Below are 27082 nucleotides of genomic sequence, written 5' to 3' on the forward strand. Positions count from 1 at the left end.
GCGACTGCGGCTGGTTATACAAGTTGAACTTGTCCCGGTTGGTTGAACAGATGAGGGGTGAGTTTTGGAGGTGGGATGCACTCCAGCTGTCATTAGCTGGGAGAGTGCAGACGGTCAAAATGACGGTCCTGCTGAGATTTCTGTTCGTATTTCAGTGTCTCCCAATTTTCATTCCACGGCCCTTTTTCAAGAGGGTTAATAAAATCATCCTGATTTGTCTGGGCTGTTAAGTCCCCGTGAGTGAAGAAGGTGATGCTCGAGTGGAATCGGGGGGGAAGGGGGGTTTGCGCTGTCGAATTTTAGTAATTACTACTGGGCGGCTAACATAGCCATGATAAAGAAGTGGGTGGTGGGGGCGGGGTTGGTTTGGGAGCGGATAGAGACAACCTCGTGTAAGGGCACTAGTCTGGGCAAGGTACTCCACCAGCCCCGTAGTGGTGGCAGCCCTGAGTATTTGGGGTCAGTGGAGGACGTACGCTGGTGCAGTGGGCGCATCGGTCTGGTCCCCAATTTGTGACAATCACCGGTTTGCCCTGGAGGGCTTGGATGGGGGGGTTCCGAGTATGGCGAAGGGCGGGAATTGAGAGGATGGGGGACTTGTTTTTAGCGGGAAGCTTCCCTAGCTTGAGGGTGCTGGAGGAGAAGTTTGGGTTGGCAAGGTGGAACATATTTAGATATTTAAAGGTGCGGGACTTTCTGCGCAGGCAGGTATCATCCTTCCCACTCCTGCCACTAAGGGGATTCCAGGATAGGGTAGTGTCTTGGGGATCGGTGGGGGAGGGGAGTGTCTCAGACATCTACAAAGAGCTCATGGGGGCGGAGGAGACGCAGATCGAGGATCTGAAGCATAGATGGGAGGAGGAGCTTGGTGGTGAGATGGAGGATGGCTTATGGGTGGCCGTCTTGAGCAGAATCAACGTGATCGCGACATGCCCCAAGGGCTTGATCCAATTCAAGGTGGTCCACCGGGCCCACAGGACAGTGGCCCGGATGAGTAGATTCTTTGGGGTGGAGGACGGGTGTGTAAAATTTGGGGGGGACCAGCGAAGCATGTCCACATGTTCTGGGCGTGTCCAAACCTTAGGGCACATTGGCAGGGATTTGCGGACGTCATGTCCAGAGTATTGAAAACAAGGGTGGCAATGAAGTTGGCCACTGCGCATGCACGCATTGGCGCTGGCGCCACTGCGCATGTGTGTGTTGCCGCTGGCGCTGGCACCACTGCCCATGTGTGTGTTGCCGCTGGCGCCGGCACCACTGCCCATGTGTGTGTTGCCGCTGGCGCCGGCACCACTGCCCATGTGTGTGTTGCCGCTGGCGCCGGCGCCACTGCGCATGTGTGTGTTGCCGCTGGCGCCGGCGCCACTGCGCATGTGTGTGTTGCCGCTGGCGCTGGCACCACTGCCCATGTGTGTGTTGCCGCTGGCGCCGGCACCACTGCCCATGTGTGTGTTGCCGCTGGCGCCGGCACCACTGCCCATGTGTGTGTTGCCGCTGGCGCCGGCACCACTGCCCATGTGTGTGTTGCCGCTGGCGCCGGCACCACTGCCCATGTGTGTGTTGCCGCTGGCGCCGGCGCCACTGCGCATGTGTGTGTTGCCGCTGGCGCCGGCGCCACTGCGCATGTGTGTGTTGCCGCTGGCGCTGGCACCACTGCCCATGTGTGTGTTGCCGCTGGCGCCGGCACCACTGCCCATGTGTGTGTTGCCGCTGGCGCCGGCACCACTGCCCATGTGTGTGTTGCTGCTGGCGCCGGCACCACTGCGCATGCGCGGATCCTGTGGCGCACAGTTTGTGCGGGGAACGGCAGCTGGAGCGGCATGAACCGCTCCAGTGCCGTGCTGGCCCCCTCTAGGGGCCAGAATTAGTCCTGGGAGCGGCCCGTTCACGCCATCGTAAAACGCGACGGCATTTACAACGGCGTGGACACTCTGCCGCGGGATGAGAGAATCTCGCCCATGGAGTTTGAAAGGATCAAACAGAGTCATTTTGATAGGTGGATAAGGGCTTTGAAAATAGACCAAATGTATGAAGCTCTCAGAGAAATTATACTTTTGGAGGAGTTTAAAAATTCAATTCCTGATGTAGTGAGAACTCATGTGGAAGAGCAGAGGGTTAAAGCTGTGAGATTAGCAGCAGAAATGGCAGATGATTTTGAATTAGTTCATAAATCAAAGTTTGGTTTCCGACATCAGTTTCAGCGGATAGAAACTGGGGACATGAAAATGGAGACCTTTACACATGCAGGCAGATGAAAAGTGAGCAGACGTTCATCAAGTGGTACTGCCGGTAGGGTATAGAACATAGAACAGTACAGCACAGAACAGGCCCTTCGGCCCTCGATGTTGTGCTGAGCAATGATCACCCTACTCAAACCCACGTATCCACCCTATACCCGTAACCCAACAACCCCCCCCCCCCCCCTTACTTTTTTTTTAGGACACTACGGGCAATTTAGCATGGCCAATCCACCTAACCTGCAAATCTTTGGACTGTGGGAGGAAACCGGAGCATCCGGAGGAAACCCACGCACACACGGGGAGGACGTGCAGACTCCGCACAGACAGTGACCCAGCCGGGAATCGAACCTGGGACCCTGGAGCTGTGAAGCATTTATGCTAACCACCATGCTACCGTGCTGGAGGAGTTGCGAGTTGCACATGAGGGACCAGTGGAAGGTCATTTGGGTGTAAGGAAAACTCTAGCTAAAATCTAAAAACATTTTTATTGACCTGGACTACATAAAGATGTAGTTAAATTTTGTTGATCATGTCACACATGTCAAGTGATAGGGAAACCTCAAGCAGTGATAAAACTAGCGCCCATAATACCCATTCCAGCATTTGAGGAACCTTTTACAAGTGTCCTAATAGATTGTTTAGGACCGCTTCCTAAAACAAAAAGTGATAATGACGATAATGGATGTGTCTACTAGGTTTCCAGAGGCCAGCAGTGCAGGTTCAATTCCCGTACCGACCACCCCGAACAGACGCCGGAATGTGGGACTAGGGGCTTTTCACAGTAACCTCATTGAAGCCTACTTGTGACAATAAGCTACTATTATTGGAAATTTTAGGGGTGACTCCATCAAAATTTTCAAGTTATTAACTGAAGCATTTAAGTTCAATGGAGATAGACTATTTCCATTGGTTGGGGAGTTTAGAGTTAGGACCAAAGTCGAGTGTTCTGCTTCCTAACTCATCAAAGTCTTCCCACCACCTATAAGGTACAAGTTAGGAGTATGATGGAATACTTTCCACTGACCTGGATAAATGCAGCTCCACATTCAAGGTGCTCGACACCATCCAGGAAAAAGAGGCCCGCTTGGTTAGAACTTCATATACCATCGTAAACATGCATTCCCTCCACCAGCGGCACACAATGGCAACAGAATTCAAGATACAGTACAGCAATTTATCACAGCTTCTTTGACTGCTTGTCGCGGGGTGGGGGAGAGGAGGGAGGGGAGGCGGGGAGGGGGTGAAAAGGGGAAAGAAATTGCACAAACTGTGAACTGTGGGGTTGTGGATAATGTTTTTTGGACTTATATCTTTGTACCTTTGAATATGTTTGGAATTTAAAAGAAAAGTAAATGGAGTCCAACACATTTTTTACTGAGATCTGGATGTTGGAAGGTGCCGATACTTAGCCAGGTATCAACTTCATCTTCAGCACAATGAGGTATGTGGTATCAGCTGGAAAGATAAGTGACAAACACTGCAGTAATGGGGTGATAATTGATGTGCAGTAATAGAATGATCAACACTTTAGTAATGGAGTGGCCTATGGATAGGAAGACTACAAGTTACATCTTTCCAAAGGAATTATACATTGTACAGTATTAAGGAGCTGAAGGTCACTGCCTCAGTAAATTGATAGAATATGTGCCAGTTGAAAGAAGATTATATGCAAGAGCAAAGCTGAAAGATGAGATGAGTAGACATGTAATGGGCACTGAGCTGGACATTACGATGATACCTGGTAGTGTCATTGGGCAATTTGGTTATGATGACTAAGTAACTTGGAAAGTACTGAATATCTCTGTTATAACCCTCAGGAAGGTCACAAGATAAGGAAAATTTGATTCCAGGTGATCTCTGAATATGAGTTCCCTCGGTAACAAGGGGACAGGATTTTCCCCTTAACTGAGAGCTCAGCTCTCGAGTATAAAAACCCCAGCCTGGGAGCAGGTTGAGGAGGAGGCCCTTTGCGGACTGGAGAGTGTAATATTGTGAATAAATGGAATCCTTGTTTGCTACCTGGCTGATCCATGTGTGCTGCTTTAGCAGATTCTGCACATGTCCGATAATGAAAGAATGAGACCCTGAGAGGAGCAACACCTGTAAGGGCATTGTCCCACCAATTGATTTCCATGTTCCAATGTCTGAAGTTTCCGTATCTGCCAGCCAAAGTCTACGCTGCTGTAAATACAGCTTCTGCTGAGCTTTGGGCGGCACAGTAGCACAGTGGTTAGCACTGTTGCTTCACAACTCCAGGCTCCCAGGTTTGACTCCCGCTTGGGTCATTGTCTGTGCAGAGTCTGTACGTTCTCCCCGTGTCTGCGTGGGTTTCCTCCAGGTGCTCCGGTTTCCTCCCACGGTTTAAAGATGTGCAGGTTAGGTGGATTAGCTCCGCTTAGTGTCCAAAAAGGTTAGGTGGGATTACTGGGTTATGGGGTTAGGGTGGAGGTGTGGGTTTAAGTGGGGAGCTCTTTCCAAGGGCCAGTGCAGACTTGATGGACTGAATGGTCTCCTTCTGCACTGTAAATTCTATGACTCGATGAGGTCCAAGTGTTCGCCATATGGTTCTGGTGTTGGTGACCTCAGAAAAGTTTATCAACGGAAATATGACAGTGTTCATGTGTCACTGATTTCAGCAACACACTGCCAAGTTGCAAAGAGCATCGCAAAATTTCTGCTGTTGCTCAGTGTAGCGGAAACCAACCCTGCATGCATTGAACCCGATAGTCACTGATAGAGAAACCTCACCTCCTGTCACTGGTTTCCAAATTCTGATTGAATATCACACACATCTTGCACTGAAAGGCTGAGTATGGGGGCGAAACAGGAAGCCATTGTATCGCCACCTGTTAACACAACCTCAGAATTTTGTTTTAAAGTCCTTTGGAAAGGAACATATTTTAATCTGAAGATATTAAATTGCGAGAGTGACGTTCCAGCTGCGACGGCTAGAGTTGCAATAGTTGGAATATTCCACATGTCAAATGGGTCCCTATAATTTCCCAGCTAATCTTTCCTCCTTTGTCATATTAATTTCTCTCCTCTTTGCTCAAATACACTGTTGCTGCTTTTATGGCTCCGCAGATGACACTTGCCTCAGCCATGGTGTGTGAATCTGGACAGTTAGTGTTGAAAGGCTGGATTATCAGTGATTGTGAGAGTGATGGGCAGACTAGATTAACTGCCAGAGAGAAGGTATATGATACCAATCATCAGACAGGAAGGTAACCATCTCACAGGTGTGACTCCTACCAAATGAGGTAAAATTGGAAGGTGATTATATAAGGGTCTGAAAGATATATAGAAGGACAAAGCAAAATAGTTGATTAGGAAAAGGCTCATGTTTTGCCTCCATTTTAAACAGCAAAGTCTCAGGAGTGAATCATTCAGTTTATTAATCAGGGCGGCATGGTGGCACAGTGGTAGGACTGCTGCCTCGCAGCGCCGAGCACCCGGGTTTGATCCCAGCCCCGGGTCACAGTCCGTGTGGAGTTTGCACATTTTCCCCGTGTCTGCGTGTGTCTCACTCCCACATCCCAAAGATGTGCAGGGTAGGTGGATTGGCCACGCTAAATTGCCCCTTAATTGGGGTTTTTATTTTCAAAATTGAGTTTATTAATCTCATTTAGGACAGCAGATAAGGCTACAACATTTTTCTTCCAATAGCTCATTCATAGCTTACCCACAGATGAGAAGGAGAAACTAGTTGAGAAGCAACAAACTAAAATGTTGACCTTTCACCAGCGGAGTATCTAATTACCCCGAACTGATTTAATCTATCTCTCGACTAGATATATTTGTGGTATGTTTACCTTAGGCTTCTAGATGCTATCAGCGAGTGAAAGATATTAAAGACTCGTTTGGTAGTACGATTGTCGCTGAATAAAGACATGTCAAAGTTTTCACCTTACACTCATGACGTTCACACGAGTGCGGAATGTGAAGGGAACGACAATTTATAAATTGTTACTCGAATTAAACATTTCCATTCCCCAGCGTCAATGACCCTCAGTCTGCCGGTCAAATCAAATTTACCCCCCCCCCCCCCCCCAAAAAAGTTTGCATTATCATTTCCTTTGCCCTCTCAAGGTACAGGGTCAGATGAGAATCAATGATATGCTACCTCCACAAACCTAAACCCACTTAAATGCTATCAGCAAGTAATGATACCGACAAGGCTTTCTATATCTCGCTGCAAATGAAAACAGCACAAAACACTGAGCCTACACATTAATAATGTCATGTATTGGTTGGCGACACTTTCAGTCTCTCCTACATATGGGGGAGGAAATATTTGTAACCTTAAAATCTGCAGTGCCTGTACAAATTTGCCAAGTAGTTTTTCAATTGTTTTGTGTTGAAGGGGGCACCATTTTAAGGTCAGTAGTTTACACATAAATGGGCCTGTTAACCCCAATCATGCTAGGTTTGGGACATCAGATTCACTATGTACATAATATTAAAGTGCATTGAATGTGGATCGTTCTGGTCATGGATCATTATATTCTGTCAAGTTTCTGAATAGTTCATCTTCATGATTTGTTAATATCAACTAGCTTTACAGTCAGTTCTTAAGTCCGTGCTACTTTTAAAAGCTTTTTGTAGCAAAATAGAGTCCAAGAAGCTACTGAGTTGGGTGGTAACGAGTTACTTGATAACAAGTATACTCGGTAAGAAGGCAAAGCACTGGGAACCCACCAATCCCTCCCTAACCCAGAGACACTAACCAATTGTAGCATTCCACCAGCACATCAGCTGAGATCAGCTACCTTTTCCTCAAGCAGGACTAAACCCGGTCTTTCTGTATCTGTGTGGCTCAGTACCACGGTTGAGAGATTTGTTCAAGGACCAGTAGGAGACAGAATGTAACATTCTTCCATAAACAAGGCGAGAGGGAAAAAAGGATGGACTAACATTTTGTTCAGATGAAGTAATTGGCACTTACCTCGCTCCCTGTTTCTGCAATTTGGGGAAGATGTGTTTTGCGAACTGTACACAATGTGGCTGTATGCAAATTCCATGGCCTTAACTGAACATCCAAGGTGGAAATGAATGACCTGCAGAAAAAAATGAAGTAGTTATTTTTGGAAAATGAAGTCATTAAGGACCGGGAGTTGCTCTCATTCAGTGATGTACCGTATTTGGGTTTTTAGAATGCATTTGATAAGGTGCCACATCAAAGGTTATTGTGGAAAACAAAATCTCATGGTGTAGGAAGTAACATATTGGCATGGACAGAAGATTGGCTTGCTCACAAGAAACAGAAAGTTGGCGAAAATGGGTCTTTTTCTGGTTGGCAAGATGTGACAAGTGATGTGCCACAGGGATCAGTGTGTGGGTCCTCAATATTTTACAATTTATATCAATGTCCTAAATGAAGGGGCTGGAGTTATGGTTGTTACATTTTTGATGACACAAAGATAGGAAAGTAAATTGTGAAGAGGACATAAGGAAGCTACAAACGGACATAGATAGGATACGTGAGTGGACAATAATCTGGCAAATGGAGTATTTTGTGGGGAAATGTGAAATTGACCATTTTGGCAGGAGGAATAAAAAATAAGCTTATTATCTAAAAGGTGAGCTATTGCAAAGATCTGAGGTGCAGAGGGACCTAGGTGTTCTAGTGCATAAATCCCAAAAAGCTGCTGTACAGGTAGAGCAAGTAATTAGGAAAGCAAATAGAATGTTATTGTTTGGTGTGAGGGGAATTGATTACAAAAGTAGGAAGGTTATGTTTCAGTTATACAGGGCGTCGGTGAGACCACATCTGGAGTATTGTGCAGTACTGGTCTGCTTATCTAAGGAAATATGTAAATATGTTAGAAGCAGTTCAGAGAAGATTTATCATAGTCATAGAATTTATCATATGACTGTTAGTTTACTAGACTAATACCAGGAATGGTCTCATAGGGCAAAGGTTGGAGAGGTTTGATTTATATCCAGTAGAGTTTAGAAGGGTAAGAGGCTACTTGATCGAAAACTTTAAGATCCTGAGAGGTATAATAAGGGTGGATGTGGAGAGGATGTTTCCTCTTGTGGGCGAATGAAGGGGTCATTGTTTACAAATAAGGGGTTGCTCACTTAAGATGGAGATGAGGAGAAATTCTTTCTCTCACAGGGTTGTGAGTCTCTGGAACGTTCTTCCTTAAAAGGCAGTGGAAGCAGAATCTTTGAATTTTTAAGGCAAACCTAGATAGATTGTTGATTAACAAGGGGGTGAAAGGTTATCGGGGGTAGGCAGGAATGTAAGATTGAGATTACAGTCAGAGCTGCCATGATCTTATTGAATGGAGGAGCAGGCTCGGGAGGTGCCGAGTGGCCTCTGCCTGCTCCTAATTTGTATGCGCGTATGCTCACATGTCTGTACTGCTCACCATGTATGCTTCGGCTCTATGATTTCAGATTTCAGCATTTAAATTGGGAGGAAAGATTAAGGTGAGGATTCCTCTTCTTTGGAATAAAAGACCTATTTGAGACTTTAAAGATTATGAAGAGAATTGAGAAAAATTAATCTAGGGGCAAAACCCGTCTATCCCATATCCCAGAAAGCACAAGTTAAAAGCTCAGAGGAAGATGGGAACTCAAGCAGAACTTTTTCATTCCATGCCAACTCATTTAATATGCTCAGAAAATACTGGATAAACTCAGCAGGTATGGCAGCATCTTGGGAGAGAGAAACAGAGTTAATGTTCTGAGGTAGCACGGTAGCACAAGTGGATAGCACTGTGGCTTCACAGCGCCAGGGAGTCCCAGGTTCGATTCCCCACTGGATCACTGTCTGTGAGGAATCTGCATGTTCTCCCCTTGTCTGCCTGGATTTCCTCCGGGTGCTCCGGTTTCCTCCCACAGTCAAAAGACATGCAGATTAGGTGGATTGGCCATGATAAATTGCCCTGAGTGACCAAAAAGGTTAGGAGGGGTTATTGGGTTACGGGGATAGGGTGGAAGTGAGGGCTTAAGTGGGTCGGTGCAGACTCGATGGGCTGAATGGCCTCCTTCTGCACTGTATGCTCTATGTTCCGTATGACTCGTCTTGAGATCTGAAGAGTCGTACAAACTTTAAACGTTAACTCTATTTCTCTCTCCAGAGTTGCTGCCAGACCTGCTGAGTCTTTCCAGCATTTTCTGTTCTTATTTCAGATTTCTAGTGTTTGCAGTATTTTATTTTTATTTAATAAGCTACCAGAAGAGGATATTGAAACAGGCAATCTAAATGGGCAGAGTGACACTTTTGGACATAAAAACAAAGCTGGGTGGGATTGAACCTATTACTTCCATTGTCATGTGGATGTTTGTGAACAACTACACTCTATCAGTTAACACAGAGTGGAGTGTTTTCCACTTCACGCAACAGTTGACAGCCCTCATGTTTTGCAACGGTGATCTTTACATGCCACGCACCAGTAACTATCAGTCCCCAGCACATGTACTCAATGTTACTACATCCCCTCCACCATGCAAATAACTCTGTAAATATATCAGGAAAATTTAAGAAATGGGAAAAGGGCGTTCATTTGTCTATTGCATGAAGCACGCTGATGTGATCTGCAAGGGTATCCCAACTTGGAATACCAGTCATGGAGAAATAGAGTTAACATTTAAAGTCTGTACAACTCTTCAGAGTTCAAGATGAGTTTTATTTTGTTTTGGTGGAAGGAGGCAAGTGAAACCCAATGAGAATGAACGTCGTGTAACAATTATTAAAGACTATTTATTAAAGTAAAGGCAGATACATACAAAGAGGACCACACTACTCTCATGCAATTAAGTGTATGAATTACTAAACACACATAGCTTATATAGTGTTAGACCATGCCCCTTATTACAAAATACATCTCCGATACCTGAACTCTGTAAGACTTTCTTGTTTCCCAAACAACATCCAAATTAAATAACCAGCTTAAAATTACCGCACAATATAGGGATGATATTAAATCTGGAAAACATCTTTTCCTGGCCCAGCAAAGATATTTAAAACTGCCATTACAAAGGTTTTCTGCACTGCCTTGGCTCTAAGACGTAGAGGCGTGTTTCCTGTAAACTTGACCTCTCGACTGCTCGCGGGAAAAACCTTAGCCTTCACTTGGTGGCTGGAAACTGGCTTGTCTGCATTTTGAGACTACTAGATGTTAACTGCCTCCCTGTCTTCAGATCATTGGACCAATTATACCTTTCCAATCGTCTATAAGCTCTTTCTCCTTATAGGTTATTCAAACCTAATTATTATCTAATTGGCCTTCTAATCTTGTTATTGGGAGAGAAACATATCAATAGGGCGTTTTGAATACTGTCTACTGCTGTTTCAAGGCAGATTTCTACTTGTTACTTTACATCTCATATCCTTTTATGTTTTGTTCATTTTCTTTTACTGCTGTTGCTAGGCAGATTCATGACATTGCAAACTATCTCCGTTTGGATCCACAGTCTGTAAGTACACACATTTAGTGATCCACAAGCTATCTATTTTCAGAGTAAATAAGTATTCTATCACTGAACCTAAATTTACTAGAATGACTCCCATACAAGCCAATTGACTCTCTTCACTGTTGAGTTGAGATGCTGGCACACAATCACTCTATTGAATACCAGTGTTTAATTGCTACTTAACAGTTTTCACTGAGCCCAGCACATTATCAGTGTGATCAATGAAAGTCACTTATTGGGAATAAATCTGGCCAGATCTAATACACCACTTGATGTTTCTCATCCAGGCAGTCCTGAATCTAATTCTCCCTGAAGCCTGGTTTCAAATCTATTTTAATAACAGATAAAATTAAGATTTATGCATTTTTAAAATGGAGTCCTGTTTTGTAAACTAGGGCACTTTGTCAAATTTCCTCTCATTCCAAGATTGCTCAACTGTTTGAGATATCGATAAATACAATAGGCTAGATCAGGCATTGTCAAACTTGGGGGGGGGGGGGGGGGGGGGGGGGGGCGCGACCCGCGGGTGGGTCGCGTGCAGATATCGGGAGGGTCGTGGAGCCATCCATTGCGGCACTCCCGATTGCGCAAATCTGCGCGCAGCAACCGGCTGTTAACGCCGGCTGAAAGCGGCCTTAAAAATGGCCGCCAATATGTAAAAAAAAAAAGCGGCCGCACTGCGCGTGCGTGCCAGATCATTGGCGCGCAAGCGCAGTGCAGCTGCTTTTTTTGTAAACGGTCGCAGCTTTTCGTTTTACAAGTTTGGGGGGATATTATTCATTTTATTCATTTATTTTATTCATTTAATTTTAATTTTTTTCATTTATTTTATTCATTTTATTTGTTTTTTTACAAGTTTGGGGGGATTTATTTGATAAACGTTTACAGGAAGAAAATGCAGAACTTTGGACAATTGGAGACTCCATACTTTCCGACACCGGAAGGCTTCACCTTCATCCAACAGGTTCCATTGGAGGAGCATGTACGAGGGCCAAAGGGACCCAAAACCATTTCTTGCATTTTTATCAGCAGCAAACAAGATAAGAGAAAATGGTGGGTCACCCAGGTCAGCCAGCGTGGGTCGCGCAGGTCGGCCGGAGTGGATCACGAAGATCGGCCGGGTTGGGTCCCAAAGGTTGGCTGGTTGGTAAAAGTGGGTCCCCGGAAAAAAAGTTTGAAGAACACTGGGCTATATATTGTTGCTAAAATGACAGCTCGAATGCTAGAATGACGCATACTATTATAGGCCATTGCAACAAAAAAGACAAGAATCACAAATCACTACCACAAGTTGTAAGGAATTTTAATTTGAGTTGGATAGTTTGGGAAAAAAATTTATGTAACATTGCACGCCTTGATATGTTCCATTCCAGCAAGATTTGCTGTGATTGCGGGCACGTAGAAATTTCCAGCCAGGAACGAAGATTGTTTTTTGAGGATTGGTGAATACTTTTGTCTCATTATCATTAGAGATCTGGGAATGTTTATGAAGAAGTTTCCCTGAGGAGACTAAACAGCTGATTTAGAACACATGTTTGGTATTGAACTGACCTGGCTTATTATAAATTTAGAATCAGTAAATTAATAACACTCCCCAACCCACAATGGCCTTTAACAAGACTACTGAGAGATAACCTTTAAACAACTTACTGTGCTGAACCCTTTGAATAGAATTCAGCTGCTTGAAGTGCCGGTGACTGGAAAGTGTGTTAATAAATGTAGCAATGGTGCATTACTGTTCTTTGTCCATGGATAACAGGGACAGACTATCGAGTGTTCCCTGAATAGTTCTACAACACTATATTGCTCGTGCCACTCCCCTTTATCTATGAGAAGATTGAAGAACCCTGTGCCTTTTAGGGAAAATATATATTGGCCCAGAATTGGACTTCAGTAAGGCCTTTGACAAGGTCACTCATGGCAGACTGGTGCAAAAGGTGAAGGCACACGGGATCAGGGGTGAGCTGGCAAGATGGATACAGAACTGGCTAGGTCATAGAAGGCAGAGAGTAGCAATGGAAGGGAGCTTTTCTGATTGGAAGGCTGTGACTAGTGGTGTTCCGCAGGGATCAGTGCTGGGACCATTGCTGTTCATAGTATATATAAATGATTTGGAGGAAAATGTAACTGATCTGATTAGTAGGTTTGCAGACGACAGAAAGTTGGTGGCATTGCAGATAGCGATGAGGACTGTCAGAGGATACATCAGGATTTAGATTGTTTGGAGACTTGGGCGGAGAGATGGCAGATGTAATTTAATCCGGACAAATGTGAGGTAATGCATTCTGGAAGGTCTAATGCAGGTAGGGAATATACAGTGAATGGTAGAACCCTCAAGAGTAATGCCAGTCAGAGAGATCGAGGTGTACAGGTCCACAGGTCACTGAAAGGGGCAACACAGGTGGAGAAGGTAGTCAAGAAGGCATACGGCATGCTTGCCTTCATTGGCCGGGGCATTGAGTATAACAATTGGCAAGTCATGTTGCAGCTGTATAGAACCTTAGTTAGGCCACACTTGGAGTATAGTGTTCAATTCTGGTCGCCACACTATCAGAAGGATGTGAAGGCTTTAGAGAGGGTGCAGAAGAGATTTACCAGGATGTTGCCTGGTATGGAAGGCATTAGCTATGAGGAGCGGTTGAATAAACTCGGTTTGTTCTCACTGGAACGACGGAGGTTGAGGGGCGACCTGATAGAGGTCTACAAAATTATGAGGGGCATAGACAGAGTGGATAGTCAGAGGCTTTTTCCCAGGGTAGATGGGTCAATTACTAGGGGGCATAGGTTTAAGGTGCGAGGGGCAAGGTTTAGAGGGGATGTACAAGACAGGTTTTTTACACAGAGGGTAGTGGGTGCCTGGAACTCGCTGCCGGAGGAGGTGGTGGAAGCACGGACGATAGTGACTTTTAAGGGGCATCTTGACAAATACATGAATAAGATGGGAATAGAGGGATACGGACCCAGGAAGTGTGGAAGATTTTAGTTCAGACAGGCAGCATGGTTGGCGCAGGCTTGGAGGGCCGAAGGGCCTGTTCCTGTGCTGTACTTTTCTTTATTCTTTGAATTTGGACATATTGCAGCATGCCCTTTTAGCTAGAGAACCGTGTTAAAAAACACTTTGCTTGTAAAGTTGCTGGGAATACAAGCTGACAATAGCACGAATGTGGTGACAGGGTATCAGGTACCTCGGTGAACAATGGGACCAGCAGTGTTGTTTCCTTAAGCATGGGATTAAAGAACAGAAGAACTGACATGCTGAAATACACCCATTCCAGCAAATTCTGTATCAATATACATTATTCCTAAACAGCATAGGATTCTTCAGGCTTCTTGCGGATAAAGGGGGAGTGGCGCTACCAATGTAGTGCTGTAGACCTGTTCAGGGGGTCAGGGCCTGTCATCCATTGACAAAGAACAGTAAATTAGAGAGGGTGAATTCAAAAGCAAATCAGGCATAGGAAGAGAAATGAAGAGAGGGAAGTGAAGATTGGAGTCAGAGAAAAAAGATAAAGGAAAAGTAAGAAAAACATGAAATCATTTGAAATTGTTTTATTAAATCTCGAAGAGGAATTAACTTCATGCAGGAATAGATTAAATAGTTTAATTTCTGGGGCAGAGAGGTTTATGGATCCTGTTAACTTATTATTAAAAGGGTACTTACACGGTTCTCACTTGCTTTTAAATTTGAGCTTTTCAATGTTCAAGCTCCAAGATTCCTCCTTCCAGGTGAAAAAGTTATTTATTTTGTACTTCTTTAAATTTAGTATACTGTAATCACCACTCACAATGTGGTCTGCTCTACATTGGTGAGACTAAATGCTGATTGGGTCATCACTTAACACCTCCGTTCTGTTTCCAAGCGTGACTCCAACCTTCCATTTTAACTGTCAGTCATTTTTACTTTCCACTCCGCTCCGACTGCTCTTCCCCCAGCCTCCTACACTCTTTCAACGAAGGTCAAAGTAAGCTCGAGGAACGGCCGCACCTCATCTTTCAGCTAAACACGACAGCCTTACAGACTAAAAATCATTGCTCAACAATTTCAAATCACAGCCTCTGGCCCCCGCTTTTAATTTTGCTTTATTTTTGGATGGCAGTGGTTGATAACATTTTCCATTACATCCTTCCCCCTCCCCCCCCCTTACCTTTCCCTATGTTTGTACTTACTTTAAAATTGTTATATCTCTTGCCTTTTCCAGTTCAGATGGAAGGTTACCAACCTGAAACATTCCGGTCCTCTCTCCACAGATTGTACCACTTCTTCTTTTCCACTCTAAGCCTAAAGTCGCAATAGTCCCAGATGACTATAGGCTCCTTTCCCCTTTGAGGGGACGAGCTGACCTGTGATGATTTAACCTGAGAATCAGGCGAGGGGCAAGGTTGAGAAGGCAGAGCCTTCATGAATAACTTCAACCAGTTGAAAAACCTGAACCGGGCTGTTGGCATCGCTCTGTATCATGAAACAGTTGTACAGCCAATTGAGCTAAAGCTCTGTTTGAATAATATTGCCATTTTGTGTTGATTTATGATCAGTCTTGTACTTTGCACCTATATGCATTAAAAGCTGGATTGCAACAATCCAAACTCCTTTTGCATGTGGTCCTTGTAGCCAGCTTTGGGCTGATTTGGAACCAAACATGAAAGATCAGTGTCTGGCCCCCTATTCCACACAGCTCCTGATGCCAATGTTTCTTGGACTGCCTCAGTTACACACCATTGAAAAACTTGCATAACATATCTCAGGCAAAGGTTTATTGCGTGATAGGTTGATGAGGTTTTGAAGAAGCATACAGAATTGTGCATGGAAATTTTGAGAAGATTACCAAAAAGCACCAAGAAGATTAAGCATCTCTGAGGAAACCTTTTTAAAATATTGATTCATGGAATGTGGGCGGCGCTGGCTGGGGCAGCATTTTATTGCCCGAGACTAATTGCCCTTAAAATACTGCTAAGGGATCTTGAAACAGGTATTTAATTAAAATATCTCATTTAAATAACTCTTTGAAAGGCTGACAATTTTGGCTCCGTTGATAACTATCTTTCCTCTGAAAGCAGAGGTTGTCATTTCGAGCTCCAGCTACAGCATTTGAGCACAAAATGTAATCTAAATCTTCGGTGCAATGTTGAGGGAGTTCTGCATGGTCAGATATGCTAGTCTTTCGACTAGATGTTAGCCTAATTTACAGTCTGCCCGCTATCTGTACTATTTGAAAAACAGACAAAGTTGTGGTAATCTAAGGCGTTAAATGGAAATTTAAAAATGTGTACAATAGGTCACTTAGTATCTCAGTGAGAGAGATAAATATAGGTTTTTCACAGAGATGTCTACATACTCGTCTGTGATGCTAATCTATCACCCTTTATGACATTGATTAGGCATTTTAGTTTCCTGCATTACTCCTTTTCCGCTTTAGATGCTAAGAGTTGACAACATCATAGTAGGTGTGGTGAATGTATTCACCATAATATAAGTTGTCTGTATAGTACTGTGGCCAATGGCCAGGGAATGGTAATATGATCTCCTTCCATGTATTGTACTGGAACCCTGGTGGGCTCCGCCACCCAGGGCGGTATATAAAACTGCTGCCTGTGGGCGGCACTCATTGTTACAGCAGTCACAGGCAGGCAAGTTCTTGGGTAATAAAGCCTATGTTCACTCGCTCTCATCGTCTTGTAGTGAATTGATGGTACATCAGTAGGTTTTATACAGGAAGTGAGATTGATGGTTTGCGAAACAGATGAACATTACATGATTCAATCATTAGCTTGGAAATGATTATAAATCCTGTGCTTTGATTCATTTGGACTTATTCTCATACTCGATAGCTTTATTGAAATCAGGAACCCTCCCAGCCCCTGAGGAGAGGAGGACAGGACAATTAAACAGGATCCCGTTCCTGTGCACACCCACCCCTTAACCCCATCTCCTTGTATTCTCTCACTCCTCATTCACATTTTAAATTTGACCTCTTGGCCGGGCAAAGTTGAGTGAGGAAAAAAAATCAATTAAATTGGGTGCATAGTTGCAAAATGAACCAAAATGGTGCTACTTCAGCACATTGCGTACAAATAGTTATTTCACATACACAAAGTTTTACTTTGCACAGGTCATGTTCAATCTTTTTCTGTACTACGTCAACAAATCTCAATTGCGATAGTAATGGGCCTTGACTACACAAGATTAGCCTGGACACCAGAGAGGAAAATGCAACCGCAACACTAGCCAATAGATCGCAACAGCACCAATAATACCTACATAACATACACAACAGCATTCAATAGTACTTAAAGTATCCAACAGTATTCTGTAGCACACAAGAGCATTAACAGTACACAAAAGCAATCAAAAGTACACAACAATATACAACAACATTCAATGGTGTCCAACAACATGAACAGCCCACAACAGTACCAAATGTACAGACCTGCACCCACCAGGGTATCACAATGTTCAACAATATGCAGCAGCATTTAGCAGAGTGCACCAGCTTCTTACAGTACAGAACAATGCTCAATAATGCACAGCCATGTTTAAAAATGTGCAATAATATCTGACAGTGCATATAGCTTTGACTATCGGTGTGATTTAATGGGGGAAAAAACAGAGTCTCATTTTGGGCATGTTTAGCAGGGTTGTTCCCGGCACCTGTAGTGCTGGGAAAGGCTCCACTATCAAACAGCACTCAGTTATATTTTCAGGCCTCGGCTGTACTCAATCCCATTTCCTGCACTGAGGAACTTCCAGCAGGAAAAAGTCGGGGTGCCGTTTAATCTCTCAGTCCCCTGATGGACCCCCCAATGCCCCAACCCACCTGTTGGTCCTTGGGCCCCACCACACCCCACCTCATATGGGCAGGGCACATCCGGGTCTGATCCCAGCATGGGCAAAATGTCACCTGGGCACCTTGGCACTGCCAGCCTGGCATCCTGGCAGTGCCACCTGGACATACTGGCAGTGCCAGGCTGGCACCCAGATGGCACTGCCAGGATGCCTGGTTGGCAGTGCCACAGTGCCTGAGTGGCATCAGCAGTGACAGGGTGCCATCCTGTCCAGAGGCCAACTACCCAGGGCTTCCAGTCGCCTGGGAGATCTTCCCGCGTGCTGTTCTGCCTGATCCGCATTTGTGGAGACCAGTGCTAAATAGCTCCTGGCTGGGGTCTTCTCAGCGAGGCCGATAGATCCCGGGGGCTGGTTAGTTTTGGCTAGACATAGTTAAGTGAGTTTAACTGCACACTTAACTATGCAAGTCTGGGTCCCGCCCATTGTGCCCTTCAGCAGCTACTTGACAACTGGAAGTTCCCCTCCAAATCACTCACAGCAGCTACAGTAAAACATGTCATAAAATATTGTGTCTGAATAAAGATCGCAGACTTGAAATATTAACTCTGACAGATGCCGCCTGACTTCCTAAGTAGTTCCCAGCATTGTCTGTTTACATTATATCATAAAGCCCTTTACATAACAGAGTGGAGGGCAGGAGAGAAAAGATAAAAGGTAATATGAAAAGATACCAAACTATGATTTTTGACTGGATTGCAAAGATGGATTTTGAAGATGCAGAGAGAAATGGAGAGTTGGAGGGGTTACAATTGGGGAGTTCTGGAGAGTAGGTCTGAGGAGGCTAGAGGATCTACCTCTCCGTTGTGTGTTTCTGCAGTTTTAATTATACATTTCCAGCACTTGTAGTTTCTTCCAATTGTGGGGCTTCTGTAATCAGTAGTTGCACAATGATGTCCCAGGATTCCTTGACCGTGAGAACTGTGAGCTGCTTTTTAAAAATTGTGGACATGAAGGCCACTGGCAATCGCCTTTGAGAAGGCGGCAATGAGCTGCCTTCTTGAACCACTGCAGTCCAGGTGGTGTGAGTACATTCACAGTGCTGTTAGAAAGAGAGTTCCAGCTTTTTCACCCAACAACAGAAGGAATGGTGACTATGGGCCAGTTTCTCCGACCCTCCGCTAGGTCAGAGAATCGCCGGGGCCCGGCATCAATCCCGCCGCCGCCGTGTCACGAAGTCTCCGGCACCGGAGATTCGGCGGGGGCGGGAATCACCGCGCCGGTCGGCGGGTACCCCCCCCCCCCCCGGTGATTCTCCGGCCCGCGATAGGCCGAAGTCCCGCCGCTGTCATGCCTCTCCCGCTGGCGTGGATCAAACCACCTACCTTACTGGTGGGACCAGGCGGCGCGGGCAGACTCTGGGGTCCTGGGGGGGGGGGGGGGGCACGGGGGGGATCTGGCCCCGGGGGATGCCCCCATGGTGGCTTGGCCCACGATCGGGGCCCACCGATCGGCGGGCGGGCCTGTGCCGTTGGGGCAGTCTTTTCTTTCCGCCTTCGCCATAGTCATCACCATGGCGGAGGTAGAAGTGACCCCCTCCCCTGTGCATGCGCGGGGACGATTTCAGCAGCCGCTGACGCTCCGGCGCATGCGCGGACTTCCGCCGGCCGGCGAAGTCCTTTCGGCCCCGGCTGGCGTGGCGCCAAAGGCCGTTCCCGCCAGCTGGCGGAGCGCCAACCACTCCGGCGCGTGCCTAGCCCCTCAATGTTAGGGCTTGGCCCCTAAAGGTGCAGGACTTCTGCACCTTTGGGGCGGCCCGACGCCGGAGTGTTTCACGCCACTCCATCACACTGGGACCCCCCGCCCCGCCGGCCATGGTTCCAAATCAGGATGGTGAGTTTCTTAGATGGAGAACTTGAGGGTGGAGGTGTTCCTGTGTATCTGCTGCCCTTGCCCTTCTAGGCAGCAGTGGACGTGGATTTGAAAGGTGCTATTGAAGGAGACTTGGCAAATTGCTGCAGTGCATCTTGTAGATGGGACACACCATTTCCATTGCGAGTTGGTGGTGGAGGGGAAGAATGTTTAAGGTGGTGTACAATCACCCCGATTATCTCAGCTGAAGGATACAGCGACTATTATTTCTTTATGTGAATAATAACCCAGATATTAGGTATTAGTTGCGCAGCTTCAGATTTCTACAAGGAAGAAATAAAATGCCAAAAATAGCTCCACCCCCATAACATCTGTTCCTCTGAAAATGTCTAGGGCAGAACTGTATTTTTCAAAGTAAATTATCACAGTAAACCTTGTTAAATTTAAGGTGTAAATAAATCACTGATCCATTATTGTGCTAAGTAGGATGTAACTTAGTTGAAGTTTAATACTTCGGACCATCTGGCCAAACAAAAATGTAGCCAACATTTTCAAACTGTGACAGGAATAATAAAGTTACACCTCAGGAGCTTGAAAGTGGGGTGGTTTTTCTGCAGGTGACGCACCTCTGTGTGAAGGACCAGGTTAGGTTAATGAAGGGGTGGGTCAGGCAGGTTTTCTACTCTGGGTTTGATTCAAATTTCAGGCGAGTGGTGATTTTAATGAGTAAGAAAATGGGATTTGTGTGTGCGAAGGAGGTGAGGGATCCGGGTGGGAAATATGTGATTGTGAGTGGGGTATTGGAAGGGGCACCAGTGGTGTCGATGAATGTGTATGTCATAAATTGGGACAATGTGGGTTTTATGAGGGGGTTGCTGGCAGCGATCCCGGATTTGGTCAGGCACCAGTTGATCATGGGAGGAGATTTCAATTGTGTCCTAGAGCCAAGGGTGGATAGGTCGAGCCCCAGGTCGATGAGTAGGGTACGAATGGCAAGGGAACTCAGGGGAGGTTTATGGAAAAGATGGGTGTGGTGGATCCATGGTGCTTTCAGAACCCAGGGAGAAGGGATTATTCCTTCTTTTCACATGTCTATAAGGTGTATTCAAGGATTGATTATTTTGTAGTAAGTCGGGAGATTTTGGTGGAGGGGCAGAGTATGCGGGGATAGTTACCTCAGACCATGCACCCCACTGGCTGAAGATTTGGTTTAGATCGGGACGAGAGCAGAGGCCGGCGCGGAGGTTTGATTCGGGGTTGTTGGTAGCTGGAGGTTTTTGTAGTAAGGTGTGGGCGGTGATTAAGGAGTATGTGAAGTTGAATCAGAATGGGGAGGTGTTGTGGGCCATTTTGTGGAAAGCACTGAAGGCATTGTTCCGGGGGAAAAGTAGTTATTTCAAGGTCATGTGGATAGCGAAAGGAGGGAGGAACATGACCATCTAATGAGCGAGATAGTGGAGGTGGGGTACTCGAGGGTGCCCACTGTGGAGGGATTGGCGAGGAGGAAAAAGTTGCAGGGGCAGTTTGACAGGCTGACAACGGCGTAGGGCAAGAGGGATGCATCTGGCGCACCAGCTGCAGAGGCAGGCTGCATCCAGGGAAATATTGCAGATACAGACTGGGACTGGGCATGTGGTGTCGGATCCAGGGAAGATAAATAAGGCGTTTAGGGAGTACTACCAGGGACTGCACGAGGCGGATGCAGGGGAGAGGAGGGAGACATGGGGCAGTTTCTGGACAAGCTGGAATTTCCCCAGGTGGAGGAAGAGGCAGGCGTTGGAGGAGCCCCTGGGGCTGAGAGAGGTGTTGGATAGTATCAGGTGTATGAAGTCGGGGAAGGCCCCAGGGCCGGATGGGTACCCGGCGGAATTTTGTAAGGACTTTGTGACAGACCAGGCACCACATCTGTTGGGGGCACTTAATGAAGCGCTGAAGAAGGGGGAGCTGCTAGAGACGATGACATAGGCAGTAATCATGCTAATCCTGAAAAAGGGGAAGAGACAGTAGAATGTGGGTCATATAGGCCCATATCATGATTGAACACGGATGTGAAAGTATTGGCAAAGTTGTTCACGGGGAGGATAGAGGATTGTGTCCTGGGGGTGGTTGGAGAAGATCAGACAGGCTTTGTGAAGGGCAGGCAGCACATGGGTAAAATGAGACGGTTGTTGAATGTAGTGATGAATCCATCGGGGTCTCTGGTACCAGAGGTGGTGGTGTCTATGGACGCGGAGAAGGCAATTGATCAGGTGGAGTGGTGGTACTTGTTCGAGGGTTTGGGAAGGTTTGGGTTTGGGCCGAGATTTGTGGCATGGGTGCAGTTGCTGTATGTGGCACCAAGGGCGAGTGTGTGTGGACGAATGATATGAGTTCACAAAGCTTTGGCTTACACAGGGGTATGAGGCAAGGGTGCCCGCTATCACTATTGTTGTTTGCACTAGCCATAGAGCCATTGGTGATGGCTGTTTGGGGGTCAGTGGAGTGGTGGGGGATTATGGGGGGACAGAGGGAGCACCGGGTGTTGCTCTATGTCTATGACCTGTTGCTGTATGTTTCGGATCTGCTGGAGAATATGGGAAGGATTATGGGCCTGCTGGGGAGGTTTGTAGGGTTCTCGGGGTACAAACTGAATGTAGGGAAAAGCAAGGTTTTCCCGGTGAATGAGCTGGGACAGCGGGCTACTTTAGGGGGGATGGCATTTATGGTAGCGAGGGATAGGTTTAGGTATTTGGGGATTCAGGTAGCGAGGAAATGGACGGGGCTCCATAAGTGGAACTTAACAAACCTGGTGAAGGAGGCCAGGGAGAATCTTAGAAGGTGCGATACTCTGCACTTGATGTTGGCGGGGAGGGTCCAAGTGGTGAAAATGAATATTCTGCTGAGGTTCTTGTTTATTTTTCAGGCTCTCCCGATCTTTATCCCAAAGGCCTTTTTTTGGAAATTGGACACGATTATTTTGGCGGGGAAGGTGCCAAGTGTCGGGAGGACCCTGATACAGAGGCAGAGGCAGCAAGAGAGGTTGGCGTTGCCAAAACTGCTTCATTATTACTGGACGACGAATGTGGATAAGGTGCGACGGTGGTGGGAAGGAAATGGGGTAGAGTGGGTTAGGATGGGGGAGGAATCTTGTAAGGGGGTCTAGTTTGACGGCCATGGTGATGGCAGTGTTGCCAATAGCTCCGAGTAGGTATTCAGGGAGCCCTGTGGTGCAGTCCACGGTGAAGATTTGGAATCAGCTGAGGAGGCATTTTAGGGTGGAAGGGATGTCAGTGTTAATGCTGTTGTGCGAGAATCATGGGTTTGAGCCGGGAGATGGATAGCATACACAGGAGATGGAGGGAAGTGGGGCTGGTCAAGTGAGGGATCTGTATTTGGAGGAAGGGTTCACCAGTCTGGAGGAGCTAAGGGAGAAGGTAGGAACTGCCGAGGGGGAGTGAGTTCAGGTATCTGCAGGTTAGGGACTTTGCGCGAAAGGTCTGGAAGGAGTTCCCTAGGTTGCCGGGATGCACCCTGCTGTAGTGACTGCTGCTTCCAGATGTGGAAGCGGAGGGAAGAATTGGGGATATATGCAAGTGGCTGGGGGAGAAGGGAGGCGAGTGGGTGGTGAAGATCAAGGAGAAATGGGAGGTGGAGTTGGGAGGGAGATCAATTGGGGATTATGGAGTGAGGCACTGCGTAGGGTAAACGGGACCTCCTCTTGTGCGAGGATGAGCTTTATACAGTTTAAGATAGTGCATAGGGTGCATTTAACTCTGGCGTGAATGAGTGGGTTCTTCCAATGGGTAGCAGCGAGTGTGAGAGGTGTGGACTGGGGCCAGTGAATCAAGTGCACATGTTTTGCGGTTGTAAAAAATTGGAAAGATTCTGGGTGGGAGTGTTTGTGGTCCTAGCCAGGATAGTGGGGGAGGACGTGGACCCGGATTTTGGTGGCGATACTTGGGGTTTCAGAGAAGACAGAGCTCATGGAGAGGTGGAAGGCCGATATCTTGGCCTTCGTCTCTCTGATTGCATGGTGGCGAATTTTACTGGAGTGGTGGTCGGCAAACTGGGTTTGGGAAAAGATGGGAGATTTTTGTGACCATGTTTCAGGATGAATTCGTCGCTGGGGAGGGGAGGGGGGGAGGGTGAAAAAGGGGAAAACATTGTACAGGTTATATAGTTGATTGCTGGGAAGTATGTTTATCGGGGTGTTTATTTGCTGTAACCTGTTTTGATACATGTTTGTGATAAAATAATTTTTTTTTTAAAAAAGGAATAATAAAATAAATGAGTCAAATAATTCTACAGAACAGGGTGTTTTAGATCCGGTATTGAGAGGGCGGCATGGTGAGCTATTCCTAATTTACTAATTTCTAACATGTGCAATCTGCTATTTTAATCCTTCACCACAATAAGAACGTAAGAAATAGGAGCAGAAGTACTCCATCCAGTTCTTCAAGCTTGCTCTGTCATTCAATATGATTAGAGTTCACCTTAGAAAAACTTCATAGATGTCATAGAATTTACAGTGCAGAAGGAGGCCATTTGGCCCATTGAGTCTGCACCGGCTCCTGGAAAGAGCACCCTACCTAAGGTCAACACCTCCACCCTATCCCCATAACCCAGCAACCCCACCCAACACTAAGGACAATTTTGGTCACTGAGGGTAATTTATCATGACCAATCCACCTAACCTGCACATCTTTGGACTGTGGGAGGAAACCAGAGCACCCGGAGGAAACCCACGCACACATGGGAAGGATGTGCAAACTCCACACAGACAGTGACCCAAGCCGGAATCCAACCTGGGACCCTGGAGCTGTGAAGCGATTGTGTTATCCACAATGCTACCGTGCTGCCAATTCCCTTAATACCTAAGTGATCTCAACCTTAAATATATTCATTGAATGAGAACAAAGCTCTCTGGGGTAGAAAATACCCAAGATTCGTAAACATCTGAGTGAAGAGGTTTCACCTCATTGTAGCCCTAAATAGCTGCCTGCTTAATTCTGAAATTATGCCTAGTTCTAGACCCTTTAACCAGTTTGATACTGGCCCCGATAACTGTCCTTGTGGCATTTGCATATTGCGTGGGTCTCACCCTCACAACCCAAGGATGTGCACAGTAGGTGGATTGGTCACGCTATGTTGTCCCTTAATTGTAAAAAAAATTTTAAAGTAAAAAATGAAATCTGGTATTGCATAATGAGACAGGAATAATTAGTGATTTTATAGTAAAGGAATACCTGGGAAGAATGATCATAATATGAATGAAGTTCGTAATAAGTGTGAGAGTAATGTGGAACAATTGGATGTAATATAGTTTGATTTTCAGAAGATATTTTGTAAGGTCCCACATAAGGCATTAGAAAACAAAATGAGAGCTCATGAATTTGGGGGTAATATATTAAACTGAGTTCAGAATTGGTTAACCATCAGAAAACTGAGGATAGGAATAAACTAGTAATTAACGGAGGCAGTGTATAACTATTAGATTGTTTCAAAGATCAGTGTTTGAACCTATTACAACATACGTCCGTGAGGGGACCACATGTAACTTATCCAAGCTTGCTGACAATACAGAGCTAGGTGGGAGAGGAGGATAGTGCAGGTGTTTGCAATGGGTTAAGTGAGTGGGAAAGGAGGTGGCAGATGAAGTAGAACTTAGAAATAAGTGATGTCATTCAATTTGGTCATACAAATATAAAAACTGAATTTTTAAAATGCTGATAAAATATTACATGTTAATGCTCAGAAGCATTTAGGCTCACACATGTGAGAAATGCAGAAAGTTAACATGCAGGTACATGAATTAGGAAGGCAAATAGTATGTTAGCCTTTATTGCAAAGGGGTAGGAGTGCAGGAGTAATGGAGTCTTGCTGTGGATATGGAGCGCTTTGGTGAAATCACACTTGGAGTATTATGTGCAGTTTTCGTATCTTTACCTGAGGAAAGATGTATTTGCCTCAGAGAGGATGCAATAGAGGTTCACTAGCTTGGTTCCCGAGATGACTAGGCTCTGCTTTGAAGAGATACTAGCAGAATTGACCTACATAAGTTGAGAAGAATGAGACTTGATCACTTTGGAATCTATAGCATTCTTAGAGGGTGGATGCTGATGGGCTTTTTTACCTGGTGGAAGAGTCTAGAACTAGGAGGCATAATTTCAGGATTAAGCAGTCAGCTATTTCGGGCTACAATGAGGTGAAATTTCTTCACTCAGAGGTTTGTGATTCTTTGGATTTTTCTACCCCAGAGAGCTGTTGGTACTCATTCAATTAATGTATTTAAGGTTGAGATCACCTAAGTATTAAGGGAATTAAGGGATGTTGAGAAGATGAAGTTTTTCTAAGGTGAGCTATGATCACATTGAATATCAGAGCAAGCTTGAAGAACTGGATGGAGTACTTCTGCTCCTATTTCTTATGTTCTTATTGTGGTGAAGGATTCAAATAGCAGATTACACATGTTAGATTCGAAATGAGTAAGTTAAGAATAGGAAAGTACCTGGGGCGGCATTCTCCCCTACCTGGCGGGACGGGGGGTGGCATGGGCCTGCGATCGGTGGGCACTGATCGCGGGCAGCGGGTCCGATACCCGCGCACTATTTGTTCTTCCGCCGCCCCGCAGGATCAGTCCGCAGGGCGGCTGAGGGGCATGACGGCCCTCGCATGCGCGGGTTTGACGCGTCTGCGTGATGACGTCATCCGTGCATGCGCGGGTTGGAGCTGTCCAACCCGCGCATGCGTGGCTGACGTCATCATGCGCGTCAGCCGGCGTGACGCTTGGCGCGCGGACTTAGCGACGGTCGCTAAGCCCGCAATGCCGTGTTTCACGGGGCCCCGCTGCTAGCCCCGCCCGGGGGGGGAGAATCGGGTCCCGGGAGGGGGCACGGAGGCTGCCGTGAAACACGGCCAGTTTCACGGCAGCCTTTACGACTCGCTGCATTTGCGGAGAATCGCGCCCACAGTTACAATGTTAAGGCACATAACAAGCACAGGGCGCGATTCTCCGCTGCCCACAACGGGTCGGAGAATAGCGGGAGGGCCTTCCCGACAATTTTCACGGCCTCCCGCTATTCTCCCCCCACCCCCCCCCCCCCCCCCCCCCCCCCAATCCGGCCGCCCCCCGACACGAATCGCTGCTCGCCGTTTTTTACGGCGAACAGCGATTCTCCGCAGGCCGATGGGCCAAATACCGCAGAGATTACGGCCGTTTTCACGGCTGCGATCACACCTGCTTTCAGCGTTCGTGAAAACGGCCGCAAAGTACCCATCCCGGACAACCATGGCACCGATTGGCACGGCTGCACCACGGCCGTGCCAAGGGTGGCATGGTCCTCTGATTGGTGGGTACCGATCGCGGGCAGCGGGTCCGATACCCACGCACTATTTGTTCTTCCGCCGCCCCGCATGATCAGTCCGCGGGGCGGCTGAGGGGCATGACGGCCCGCGCATGCGCGGGTTTGACACGTCTCTGTGATGATGTCATCCGCGCATGCGCGGGTTGGAGCCGTCCAAGCCGCGTATGCGCGGCTGATGTCATCATGCGCGTCAGCCGGCGTGACGCTTGGCGTGTGGACTTAGCGACGGTCGCTAAGCCCACGATGCCGTGCTTCACGGGGCCCCGCTGCTAGCCCCGCCGGTGGGAGAATCGGGTCCCAGGAGGGGGCGCGGAGGCTGCCGTGAAACACAGCCAGTTTCACGGCAGCCTTTACGACTCGCCGCATTTGCGGTGATTCGCGCCCATTTTCTCACTTAAACATCTTCTCCACTGTAGCATTCT

At 46.7% G+C, this 27082-nt stretch overlaps 2 protein-coding genes across 4 annotated transcripts in view; one reads left to right on the forward strand and one right to left on the reverse strand.

The window, feature by feature from the left end:
• Window positions 1-27082, reverse strand: part of si:dkey-9k7.3 (circularly permutated Ras protein 1) — a 79875-nt gene that overhangs the window by 52372 nt on the left and 421 nt on the right. For all 3 annotated transcript variants that reach the window (XR_005461899.1, XM_038807663.1, XM_038807664.1), the window contains exon 2: window positions 7186-7297. Coding sequence is in view for 2 of the 3 variants with exons in the window: in XM_038807663.1 (XP_038663591.1) it covers window positions 7186-7261 (76 nt within the window). In the remaining variant the exon portion in view is untranslated. The remainder of the gene's footprint in view (window positions 1-7185; window positions 7298-27082) is intronic.
• The window catches only part of LOC119971722 (spexin-like), a 97199-nt gene that overhangs the window by 26067 nt on the left and 44050 nt on the right, over window positions 1-27082 (forward strand). The window lies entirely within an intron of this gene.

The sequence above is a fragment of the Scyliorhinus canicula genome, chromosome 9 (genome assembly GCF_902713615.1).
Source record: "Scyliorhinus canicula chromosome 9, sScyCan1.1, whole genome shotgun sequence".
NCBI lineage: Eukaryota > Metazoa > Chordata > Chondrichthyes > Carcharhiniformes > Scyliorhinidae > Scyliorhinus > Scyliorhinus canicula.